The sequence below is a fragment of the Tachysurus vachellii genome, chromosome 20 (genome assembly GCF_030014155.1).
Source record: "Tachysurus vachellii isolate PV-2020 chromosome 20, HZAU_Pvac_v1, whole genome shotgun sequence".
NCBI lineage: Eukaryota > Metazoa > Chordata > Actinopteri > Siluriformes > Bagridae > Tachysurus > Tachysurus vachellii.
In genome coordinates this window covers 7,328,079-7,340,810 of record NC_083479.1, presented here as the reverse complement: position 1 = coordinate 7,340,810, position 12,732 = coordinate 7,328,079, and the positions used below count along the sequence as shown (strand labels likewise).

Sequence of the window (12,732 nt, the reverse complement as noted above, 5' to 3'; positions counted from 1 at the left end):
TGGTCCAAAAATCTGTGCAGCATGTTGCCTTGAAGTTTTAAGTTAAGTCAAATTTTATATTTTATTTTTTACAGCGAGTCCATCAGCTATAAGCAAGAGACCAAGTACAATCAAGAAAGAGTGTCTGGCCTGCAAGCGGACGATCCTCACCCTCTATCTGCTGGGATGTGCCTTCACCCCGTTTGGACCACACCCCACTCTAGTGTCTCCAATACATGAACAATCACCTTTTGGTATCTCGCAATTCAATCCTTTAAAATCCAGGTGGTTTTCAGGCCTGGAACCTTACAGGGTGCACAGATGGTTGTGGAGGACTCATTTTCCATAGGGAGGGGTTTGTTTAAGTTGAGGCATGGCCAAGTGTAGGTTTGTGAATAAAAAACAGACTCAGCAGGAGAATAGTAAAAAGTAAAAAACAAACAAACAAAAAAAAAAACAGGTTTTTCGATGAGTTCACCCAGCCTGCCTCCAGTCTCCTCTTTTACAACCTGCAAGCATTATGTTGCTTTACCTGAATTTGTATCCTCTCATACGCTTATTATCCAAGAGTGTGTGGAAATGCTTCTCTAATAAGAGAGGTCAAAGGAAAATGACCATTTTTTGACCATCAGCCAAAAACAAAAATCACAAAAACTGGACAGTTAAAGATTTAAAAAAAACTCAGTTAGTCTGTGTCCATGGTAGCCTCAGATTCATGTTTTTGGCTGACAGGAGTGGGACCCAGTGTGACCATCTGCTCTTGTAGCTATACAACTTGTAGTAGATTTTAAAATTGTAGCAATAAAATACTGCTGACTGGCCAGAAAGGGGATGAAAGTGGGTCAGAGAGATCATCTGGAATAAATCTGTTCCTTTAAATAATGTTTAACTATTTCCTACAAAAGTATCATACAAGTTTACAAATGAGCATTTATAATATTGCTTTTATAATTTACAATACATGATTGTACTTCCAGGAACACACACAAAGGGACAATCTGGTCTACGAATAAGGTGTGTTGCCATTGTTTCATTGTTTCACAGACATATTATCAGGATCTGAAACAACATACAACAACTTAGGATAAATCTAAGTGTCTATACTGCCTTATAACACATTGCATCTCTCCCATTTGGTAACCTGGGCCCGTATTTATAAAGATTGTTAATACAAAGAGTTTCTCCTATAGATGTATTTCTAATAACATTCTAATTCAATTCTAATTCTTAGAAATGTAGCTGTTTCCCGAAATTAAAGAGAAGATCAAATTTAAGCATACAACTAGATTTGTAAAGTTCGTCGCGACAAACTTTGATGTTGGCTTTGACGATGCAAGTATTCGCAAAGGCCGGTGCTTTTTGGAGGTGAGTGGACATAAGGGTCAGTGTTACTTTTGGAAGTAGACAGAAAGGTAGGGTGCCAAAACATTTGGAGGTAAGTAGAGACGAGCATGTGACAGCATCAGAATACCCGTGAATTAGTTCACCTCATTGTTGTGAGTGTTTTGATATGTCACATGTCCATGTTGTAAAAAGTTTTTTGATTTTGCATATTTTGGGGGCTGCGGCACAACCGAAAGGCCAGTCAGTACACTGATTAAAAACTTTGTTCAGAGTATCACCCTAAAGGAGCTGGCCGACTTTGGTGTAGATCGTTCGAAAGCTTGCCGAGTTATAAACCTCCAAAGTTTATAATGGGAGTCTATGGGAAAAAAGGCCACTTTGAGACCTGGTACCGGAAGTACCGGAACTCGGATCGCTTAGAAAAGTAATAGCAACAAACTTCAGACCAGGGTGTACAACATATCCGAATTTGGTTCATGTGGCTCGAAAGCCCTAGGGGAAAACATAAAGGGAAAAGACAACATTTGCTTCAAGTGAAAAAAGCACTTTTACCAAAATTTCTTGGAAATAATTTTTCTCTGTACAATTTGAGTGCCTTGGAACCAGGGGCGGTTCTAGACCTTTTTTAGGGTGGCTCCCTGTCTCTCATCTCAGCCACCCTAAAACTATAAGTATAATTTTTACTTTCATAAATAAACAATAAAAAATACGTTAAAATGCAGGACATTGTCGTGGATGGGAAAGAAAATTATTTATCAGTTTGATCCAAGAGCGATTTTTTTACTTTTACGCGCGTGCGTTGTAGTCTTTCAAAAGTGCGTTATTTGAACGGAGAAGAACAGGTACGCGCAGCCAGAGCTGGATGCGTTTATCTATAATGTTAATCGCCGCAAAGACGGCAACCAAAAGCAGTGAAATTTCACTATTCTTATTACCAGAGTTGTCATATAATATATATTATAAAACTCTTCTTGTTTTAAATTCTCACTGAGGGCTATGCCCCCCCTAAAGCCGCCTAAGCACTACTTCGCCTAATTATTGGATGGAAGTAAGCGGTTTCGGACGCAGCTGAAAGAAGCCCCCCCCCCAAACTAAAAACTCTTCGGATCTACACGATTCACACAAATGACATATTTTTATTAAATAGTCGCCGAAAAGCGACTAGTTTGCAGGTATGAGTTACTCTTGATAAATTTTTGTCTAAGCTTAAATAGGAATAGGAAAACAGAATGTTGGCTTCTACAAAGCTACACTTCTACACTTAAGGAGAATAGTAGTAGGCTCTACGACCTACTCCCTAAGTATATTCTTGATCATAGTGGTTTTGCTGTTTCGCAGAGGGAATATATCTACCGACTTGGTAAAATAATCCACAATCACCAAAATGTGTTTTGTTTTTCTGCTGGTAGGGTGACAGTGCGGACTTTCTGACAAAGTTAGCCATTACCCAGTGTGTGAGCAAAACCATGCTAGCATAACAGTGAAATCAGACATTTTCAATACACAAGATGGCTCTTTATTTAAAGAGACAGTAGTCATACATAGGAGGCTGGACATTAGAGAGGCACATAAAAATATATAAACCTCAATATAAACGTTAATAAAATGGATCCCAATGAGGAAAAAAATCTAAAAATTGCACTTAAGCAAAGTTTTTAAACAAAATGAACAAACCGAAACTTTTATGATTAAATATCTCTGTGAAGATTCTCAGTCATGCAAGTGCAGTTATATGGAAGTTAAGTTATGTCACCTGGACTATATATCACCATATTTACACGATAATAATAGAATATATAATCCCAGGGACATAAGAAAATCTCTAGTGTCTTATGAATAAAGACAGTGCAAAATTTATAAAATTATTTGTTATGGTATATAGTATGTTGTATATTTTTTAGATTTGAGATGTATTTATTTTAGACATACTTAATTTAATTGAGAAAACTAGATTGTTTAACGCTTTACATAGCAAATATCATGATCTGTACTGGGGAGGCAAAAAGCACCGAATTGTCGGAATGGCCAAGTTATGATTTTCTAAAAACTGGTAGTGGAATGTGCAAGCACTTTTTTTACTAGCTCACAGACTTCAGTACTACAACCTTTGTACGGGTTTTATATGGCATATCGATTTCGCCAACTGTTGGTTATTGTGTAGTTGGTATGTACAAGTTCAAATTGACTTTTTTTCTGAAAGGGTGTCAGATTGTCGGCCATGTTAGAAACGATTCTCATTTTCGTTCTGCAGTTGTGGGATGTTGGGCATTTAGAGAATCATGTCGCTAATTTGTTTTGTTTTCTAATTTTTTTTATTTCGTTTTATCATTCAACACTTATTTCGCTTCTTAAATGGAAGTCAGCGGGTTGTTATGAAGCCAAGGCTGCAGTATGGCAGGTAACGTTACCTTTTTTTTCTGTTTAAAGCACTGGAAACTGTGCAAATTCATGCTACTGTTAGCTAGCTAATACTAGTGTGCTTGTTAAGTAACACTACCTAATAGGCACTTCCTAGATGAAGCATATTATGCATAGTCTAGTACAGAATGTGATTTTTATATAGTTTGTATAATTCTTTTTAATGGACTCAACAAATAGCTGTCATAGGTATAACGACAGGTTTTTATTTTCTAAACGTATAAAACATCCCAGTGAAATCTTGAAAACGGCAAATATTGCAGGAGAGCATCACATGAGTTTAGACGAGAACTGACTTCGAGGGAATCTACTGGAATGCCGACTGAATTGAGCTCTCAGGATGGAACTGGCTTGTCATTCACTCTACAGCCTGAGCTCGTGACGAGTTCAAGAACAGCCAACACTGTGGAGAACACCGATGACCGAGTCTCCATTGACAGCTCATTAACAGGAGAAGAACACGGCACTCGTTCAGCTTCTCGCAGGCTGAGACCTGCAGGCCTCAGCCACTCTCACAGCCGCAGCCGCTCTCACATGCATGCTGATGCTTCCTGCTCACACACAGATCTTGAAGCCGGGGAACACAGTGCTTCAATCTCAGATTTGCGTTACCTCATTTGCTGGGTGCAGAAAAGTCTCCCTTTCATCATTATCATTTGTTCAAAACTAATTTTACAGCATGCCCTGGGTAAGCACATTAGAGTATTAGCATAATAGGATCATTCATAGGAAGTCTCTGTCTCAGTCTGAATCAACTTACCCTGTTGCAGGATTGGCAGTTGGAGTGGGTCTGTTTATAACCTTTCTACATGTAAATAAAAATATCCAAGCACAAGTTCTTCTTCAGGTAAGAAACTTCACGTTTGCCTATAAACTGTTTTAAGAATGTAAACAATAACAAATGCAGTCCAATGCTACTATGCATGTCTGGTCCTGAAGCATTTCGTCGCTGTCGGGTGGAATCTCCAAAACCATTATTTTTCAGGAAATTAAAAAAACACTATTTTTTTTGTTATTAAACATTGTATCGTTAAAGTTATTATACCTTATATTGCTATCATACTGTTGTGTACCAACATTAACACAATATTTTCCCAAAGTCATGTTTTATCGAAGATACAAGCTTTATGACTTGGGAGCAGGGAGATACAAGATTATGCTGTCATTGATAAGAATGGTACGGACACAGACGTCGCTGCTGCCAGCAGTGTTCAATAAAGTGTGCGGTCACGTTGAGCCTTTTGACAAGAGAAAAGGCTTCAATAGTTAACCAAAGCTAATGACTGTAGTTACATACATCTTCCTAAACTCTACTTTTAAAGGTTTAAGAGTTATAAGTGATGCAATACAAAACACGATAAGCTGATTAGGCTGTCTAATAGGTCGAAATTAGTCTAATCTGCTCGCAAACTTACCTTTGTGGCTCACGGGTTTCTTTCTGCACAGAAGCATTACAGCTATCGATTTTTAACAAAACAGGCCTACTCAAATGTATCTAACCTAACTATTTTCACTTGTTAGTGTCCAAAAAACAGTGTTTTACATGCACAGTGCCAAGAGAGGCATTGTCTATAAGTAGGCTGACAAAGTCAGTAAAATAATAATAAAAACAATAATTTAATAATGGTATCCAAAACATTCAATTTAATTCAAATATTATATTATGCAAATATTATATTATGCACTATATCCTGCACCACTGTATCCTCCACCACTGTTGCTTCCTCCCTCTCAACACACTCTCCATCTGAGAAATATGCCGCGAAGCTCTCCTGCGGTGTGAAGAAGAGGTGTCCAATGGAAGTGTCCAATGGAGTTAAGAGATTTGCGCTCAAGCTATTTTCAAGACTTTAGATTGGTTAATAACTTGTAAAAATAACAGACCCACATGGGGACTGACCAATACCATCGATATGTGAAAAAATATGAAATTGACAAAATTTGGACATACAAGGTTTCCGCCCGACAGCGATGATTTGTGTTGTCTGTGGTGAAGACGTAGAAAGTCAAATGGTGTCAAAAACATACAGGTGACTGAGAGGGTTCTTAGTGGACATTGCACTTGGCTGGGTCAGTCTGTATATCTCTTCAAATAATAAATTACATTACTACATTTCCAGTAAAATAATCATGTGTGAAATGAATGTTAGGTGAAGTTTGTTGCCATCTTGCAATCCTTGTTGCTGTGGAACAATGTGCAAGAGACAGAGTGTAAATGCTTAATCCGTGACATTTGAGACTTGCATGTGGTCATGAATAAACAAGAAGTTGCATGCAATCAGTGCTTGCTGTAGTGTTTATTTTAATGCTTGTGTTGTAGATTTTAAAAAATATATACTTGTTAATAAAAGTACAAGTAGATTAGTACATGTATAATGCAAATTTGTTTTAGACTGAGCCAAAACCAGAGGCAGACATTGACTTCTCCAAGCCAGGCAGAAAAAGAGCAGTTCAGAGTAGGGAGCCTGTTGCCTCTACTTTTTAGGTCCTTTTGAAGGTAAGGAAAATATTTGCTCATGAATGACAATGCTAAACACATTAAGTATATTCTTATGTGGCATTCATGAAACTATGTGGCATCTGTGGATAGTCGCATACACAGATATAGCCATAACCCATTGTTTTCCAACATTTTATAATTGCAGTTTTGCAATTTAAATGCATTCATGCAGTGCTAGTTGGTATCCAGCCTTCTAATATCGCTACTGCAATTCAGGCATCAGGTTGTGTTTTATTGAAATCTAAACACTGTAATTTAGTTCCTGGTCTTAGAGAGCATACTAGACCTAATTTGCAGGTCTAGCATCTAGCATCTAGGTCTAGCATCTAGACCTAATTTGATTATTAAAAATTTTAATTCCATGATTGAATGAATGATCATAATATCAGTGTGTATAAATAGCCTCCCGTCAATCTTTTGAATGTGTGCAGACCTCAATTTCATAAATCCATGAATAAATGTTGAAATGGTCTTTAAAGGCGCTTTGCTTATACATAATATTAAAGCTTTAATGTGAGTTCTCTTGTCCCTTGCAGGATCGTCGGTCAAAGCTTCAATGTTTCTCCGTTTTGTCCTTCCTAATGGCCTCCTCCTTACTTTTATATTACACATTTGAGATGGATTCACTTTATTACTGGTTTGTATTATTCCCTGTAATATTAAAATAGAATAATATTTGTTATATCTGTCTCGTAAATAAACTAGGCTAGGCCTTGTGTGATGTCTTGTTTTCTTTTCCCTCTCTTAGCCTCATCCTCATGAATCCTCGTGTTGAGCCTATAGATATCTGGAAAGTTTTCTGGACTGTGGGAGTAACTGGTTTCATTGTGAAGTTCGTCTTTATGGGATTAAAGTGCCTTATACTTCTTCTCCCTTCCTGTGTCATGGTGTACAAGAGACGGGTATGACTTTGGTTTGCTATAGCATATTTTAATTTGAATTGGGTGGTGTTTTCAGTGTACTCTCTCTGCCCTTGGCAGGGTCAGTGTTACATGTTCATAGAAGAACTTGGGCAGTTTTATCAAGTAATCACTCCTGTGCCTCCCTGGTTCCACTACTTACTTACATCCAAAATGGTTGATGGCTCTCTGGAAGTTACCATGGATATTCTTTTAGCCTTGCTTTACATTATTCTGAAGGTAAGAATTGAAAATATTAGGCTGTCTATATGGATCATCTTAAAAACAGAAGTAGTTAATTTGTCTGTGATTTAAAGAAAATGAATCTTTCTTTTGAAAAAAAAAATTAATCAATTGTGAATTTTTGTTGAATTGCCATTTGTTTCCCCACAAATTGTAATTTTAAAAAAAAATATATTTTATTTAAGTTCCATTGCAAATAACACTGTGATTGTATTAGTATAAGGCTACTGTTTTATATCTCCTGCTGTCAAAGGTTTTATTGTTTCAATTCTGTTCAGCTTCTGGAAATTTACAGTCGGTGGGGATCCCTGCAGAATGCAGTACAGAACTTTCTCACTTTAGAGGTAATTTTCTACTTTTAATGTTGATATTTGCACTTACCATTTTTCGATTCTGGTGTTTGGTTTCTGCTCTAACTTTTGTAGTATGAACTCTTAATTTTCCACTTGTATATAGGTGAATGGGACTCCTGCAACTCAGTCCCAGTGCTGTAGTGCTGGGGATCTTTGTCTTATCTGTCAGTCCAATTTTAAGCAACCTCGAGTTCTGTTGTGTCAGGTAAGTCAAGGAACTTCATGTCTTTTAAACCTTCTGTATCCAGCTTGCAAAATAGGTGGACCAAGGCAAGTTATTGTGTCTAATGCACATAAAGATATGCTCACTGTTACAAGGTCTTTTGCAGTTTTACTATTTTTCTTTCTGAAAGAAAGTTAAGGGCTAATATTCAATATTGATTTGTGATGTGACGTGAACTCATGGAATGAAGTATGAACGAATCTGCATTGAATGAGCTGTGATTTTAAGTGCAGTCACTCATGGAAACTCCAGCCCAATAGTCTAATACAGGATGCATTATGGCAGCGGTGTCCAATCTTATCCGCAATGGGCCAGTGTGGGTGCAGGTTTTCATTCCAACCAAGCAGAAGCCACACCTGATTCCACCTGTTTAATCAGTTGTTCTTGGCTTGTAGTAGACTCTGTTGTGGCTTCTGCTTGGTTGGAATGAAAACCTGCACCCACACCGGCCCTTTCCGGAAAAGAGTGGACACCACTGCTTTATGGGATAAAATATTTTATTCTAATTTGATACATGCAACAATCAACCATAAACAACTTCACCAAATAAACAATGACTGTTTGTTGCAGTTATATAACATGGTTAAGAACAGGAAATAACTTTTCTTTTGTACTGTGGTGTTTTTGGATTGTGCCTGGTGTAGGGCCCAAATTTATCTTATGCATCAAGCTTTGCAAAGTAAATTTAATGTGTTTCTGCATTCAAAATATATCCTTGGAAAATTGGTAGTGAAATAAAAGTGCAAGTGTATTCTAAACGTTAGTCAAATAATTGTTATAGTATTACATTATCTGTAGTCAACTAAGGCAGAGGTTTCGCCCCATTAACTGTCAGGGTAGAACAGCAGTACTTGCAGAGCTGAATCATTTATATAAACATGGTCAGTGTCCACCAATTCTTGGCCATATAGGCTATCACACCAGTATTTGGGCTTTCCTCAAATTGTTGCCACAATGTTGGAAACACACAATTTTATAGAATATCCTTGTATGCTTTAGTATTATAATTTACCTTTACTAAGAGACCTTGCTGAAACCAGGGTGACAATGCCTTGTGCACAAAGCAAGGTGTGCAAACACATAGTTTGCCAAGGTTGGAGTTAGTGTTAATTTCGTCACCTATTTTTAATTTAGTCTTAGTCTTATACAAAATGTCCTTGTTAGTTTTAGTCATATTTAGTCATTCACATATCTTTTTTTGTTAGTCTAGTTTTAGTCAAAAAATTGTAGTCTTTTTAAAATAACACATTATTACAGAGATTACTACTGACATTAGTTTCAGGAAAAAAAGTGTTTCACATGTGTTTCACTCGAACTTGACTGATCACATTTTTTTACTTTATTGATACTGCTTTTAATCGTAATGCAAAGACCGGTCATCGGGACATAAGCTGTCATGTACAATAAAAGAGCCTGCGCAGTGACAGGAAATATAATTTAACACAAAAAGCCTGCCTAGACGGTGTACTTGCGCTCAGGATTTTTTAATTATTTTTTTTGAGCGGCTTGTGGACGAATTCTTTCTACGCACACAGTAAACAGCGCAAAGCTGCGAACTCGTTCTGAATATTTTAAAGGCATAACAGCTGATGAAAAAGCAGAGACAATTGTAGACGAAAATGAAGAGAGATTTTATCTTAGATATTATTTTATACAAAACATTTTCGTCTCGTCTTTTTTCATTTTTTTTTTTAACAATAATGCATGTTAATTTAGTCTTAGTCAGCGTTTTTGGACAGTGGTGCAGTCTTGTCATCGTCTCGTCTTAGTCATGAAAGAAAAGGTTGTTGACGAACATATTTCGTCTCGTCTCGTCTGACGAAATTAACACTAGTTGGAGTGAAAGAATTTAAGTGGCCTGCACAAAACATAAACACCTTCGTACTGAATGAATTGGAACTTCAATGCATAAAAAATGTGTGCTTGTTTATATTAATAGTATTTGCATATCTACAGGTGCATCTCAATAAATTATAATGTTGTGGAAAAGTTCATTTATTTCAGTAATTCATCTCAAATACTGAAACTTGTGTATTATATAAATTCAGTTCACACAGACTGAAGTGGTTTAAGCCTGGTATCTCAGAAAATTTGAATAAGGTGACATGCCAGTCAGCTAATCAACTCAAAACACCTGCAAAGGTTTCCTGAGCCATCAAAATGGTCTCTCACTTTGGTTCACTAGGCTACACAATCATAGTGAGACAGCTGATCTGACAGTTGTCAAGAAGACAATCATTGACCCCCTTCACAAGCCACAAACATTCATTGTCAAAGAAGCTGGCTGTTCAGAGTGCTGTATCCAAGCATGTTAACAGAAAGAAAAAGATGCACAACCAACCACAGCCTTGAGAGACTTGTCAAGCAAAATTGATTAAAAAATTTGGTTGAACTTCACAAGGAATGGACTGATGCTGTGGTCAAGGCATCAAGAGCCACCACACAAAGATGTGTCAAAGAATTTGGCTACAGTTGTTCCTCTTGTTAAGCCACTTCCTAACCACAGACAACATCAGAGGCGTCTTAGCTGGGCTAAGGAGAAGAAGAACTGGACTGTTGCCCAGTGGTTCAAAGTTCCTTCTGCTGACCGGCTTTTTTAAAGATGCTGATTTCATTTTCCAGCAGGATGTGGCACCTCTCCACACAAAAGTTGGTTAAATGACCATGGTGTTGATGTGCTTGACTGGCCTGCAAACTCACCAAACCTGTATTGTCAAGAGCAAAATGAGAAACGAGATGAACTAAAAGCCACTGTCAAAGAAACCTGGGCTTCCACCTCAGCAGTGCCAGAGACTGATCATCTCCATTCCATGCTGAATTGAAGCAGTAATTAAAGCAAAAGGAGCCCCTTCCCATATTGAGTACATATAAAGTAATTGAACATACTTTCCAGAAGGCCAACAATTCACTAAATGTCTAATGAAGTATTCTAATTTTTTAATAGTGTATTGGTGGGTTTTTGTAAAATGAGAGCCAAAATCATCACAATTGAAAGTACCAAAAACTACTTGTCTGTGTGTACTGAATTTTATATAATACGAGTTTCACTATTTGAGTTGAATTACTGAAATAAATGAACTTTTCCATGACCTGTATTTATTTAGAAGTATGTTACAAATACCATATTGTTTTTTGACAGCATATCTTCTGCGAGGAATGCATGGTGCTGTGGTTCAATCAGGAAAAGACCTGCCCCCTCTGCCGTACCATCATCACAGATAGGGTACACAAATGGAAAGGTGGTGCAACCTCAGCTTATTTACAAATATACTAAAATATGTCACACCTAAATATCTAACGAAGATAACTCTTTACCAGAAAAATACACTGGGAGATGAGTGAAAAAATTGATATACCATGAAAGAATACATGTACATTCATAACAAAGGGTAATGTGCCTTAACCAGGTCTTTCCTCGTTTATGCACAGTGGGCCTCATTTTATCAAGCTATGTAGGAACATCTATTGCCTGAATTAATTTTATGAGCATGTGTCATGCCATGTTGAACTCCTGCTCCTAAATCGTTTATTACACTCACACTACACAAAAAAACTGATTGCTTTTAAGCAACAGCATCTTGTCAATTTTACACAGCTTTGTTTCAGTTTAGCCCCCACCCCACCAATCTGGCAATGAACTCTAGCATAAATGTTTAGCTCAAGTTGGCTTACACAAACTGATGTTTGAAGAACAGACATTTATTATAAGAACTATTTGTGAAGATCTTAATTAAAGCATCATTGTAGCATGCTGCAGTGCTCCCCTCAATAGTTACTTATTAACAGCCTTTTTAAACTATTCAGGTGGCTTGCTGGTTTTGGAAGTTGGGTAATAAGTACTATACAGAAGCTCCACTATGATCAGTACCACTTTAAAGTGAGGATGATGTCATTCCAGTGATTCCTTTTTCATGGAATATTTACCTGGATTTGCAAAAAACTGGAACTTATCTTTTTATATTTGAGTTACTTAATTAAATCTGAAATATTTCTAAATAGTATACAGCTAGTCCTTGAGTTACGAAGATGTGATCTGATGACCCCATCATAACTAGGAAATATTGCAAATTGACCCATGACCTAGCCTACCCAGTCTTCTAAGAATGGTGATCAGTATGGGGTATTAGACTGTAATTTGTTAAATTATTAACTAATTACAGTAAATTTGGCTAATGCAAATTCGTAAGTCAAACTATCGTAACTGATTATTTGTACGGGGTTATGATGATCAGCAGCGGTACAGTAACAGTTCTTTTGTTTGTGTTTTGAGTTCTGTCTTCATGTGTCTCATCTTTATATACAAGTAAACTTAAGTGTTACTTTTCAAAGGTTCTAAAGGTTTGACCCACTGCCTTGCAATAAACTTAAAGATTTAATAATATGCAATTATTTTTCTATTGTTAACAGAATATTCAAATGTTTGTATTTCCACGTATTAGATTTTGAATAAAATATTAAAATTGATTACATTGTGAATTTTTTAATGTTTTCTTTTGTATAAAGTGTTGAGGGGGAAAAATATCAATTAATTGACAATTTACACTGTGGCAGCAGGGTACAGATAGATTTGAGGTGTGTTAAAACAGCAAATAAAACACGACTGTCAGCATGTGAGATCATAGCAAGTTTGGTTGGATGAAATAAACAATCAGAAGACCAACCAGCAAGATGAGTGTGCACACAAAGACAGGTGAACAGTTAATATAATGGTTGCAGAGATTGTTTAACCATCACTTGGGATTCTTTCACATCAAGGTCTGCTCTTACTCTCCA

The 12,732-nt window shown here is 36.9% G+C and overlaps 1 protein-coding gene across 1 annotated transcript; it reads left to right on the top strand.

Moving 5' to 3' along the window:
- Positions 1-3,513: 3,513 nt before the first annotated feature.
- rnft1 (ring finger protein, transmembrane 1) lies at positions 3,514-12,435 on the top strand. Its single transcript, XM_060895615.1, has 9 exons — positions 3,514-3,721; positions 4,005-4,429; positions 4,512-4,588; positions 6,778-6,878; positions 6,990-7,143; positions 7,222-7,380; positions 7,662-7,727; positions 7,840-7,941; positions 11,099-12,435. The coding sequence occupies exons 1-9, from the start codon at positions 3,696-3,698 to the stop codon at positions 11,231-11,233; spliced, it is 1,245 nt and encodes a 414-aa protein (XP_060751598.1). The 5' UTR covers positions 3,514-3,695; the 3' UTR covers positions 11,234-12,435.
- The last annotated feature ends 297 nt before the right edge of the window (positions 12,436-12,732 follow it).

Bases quoted from the DNA above. Each gene is read 5' to 3' on its own strand.
- rnft1 (XM_060895615.1), top strand. From the start codon at position 3,696: ATGAAGCCAAGGCTGCAGTATGGCAG. The intron at 4,589-6,777 runs GTAAGAAACTTC...TGTCCCTTGCAG, and splicing joins AAGCACAAGTTCTTCTTCAG to GATCGTCGGTCAAAGCTTCA. The intron at 7,942-11,098 runs GTAAGTCAAGGA...GTTTTTTGACAG, and splicing joins CTCGAGTTCTGTTGTGTCAG to CATATCTTCTGCGAGGAATG.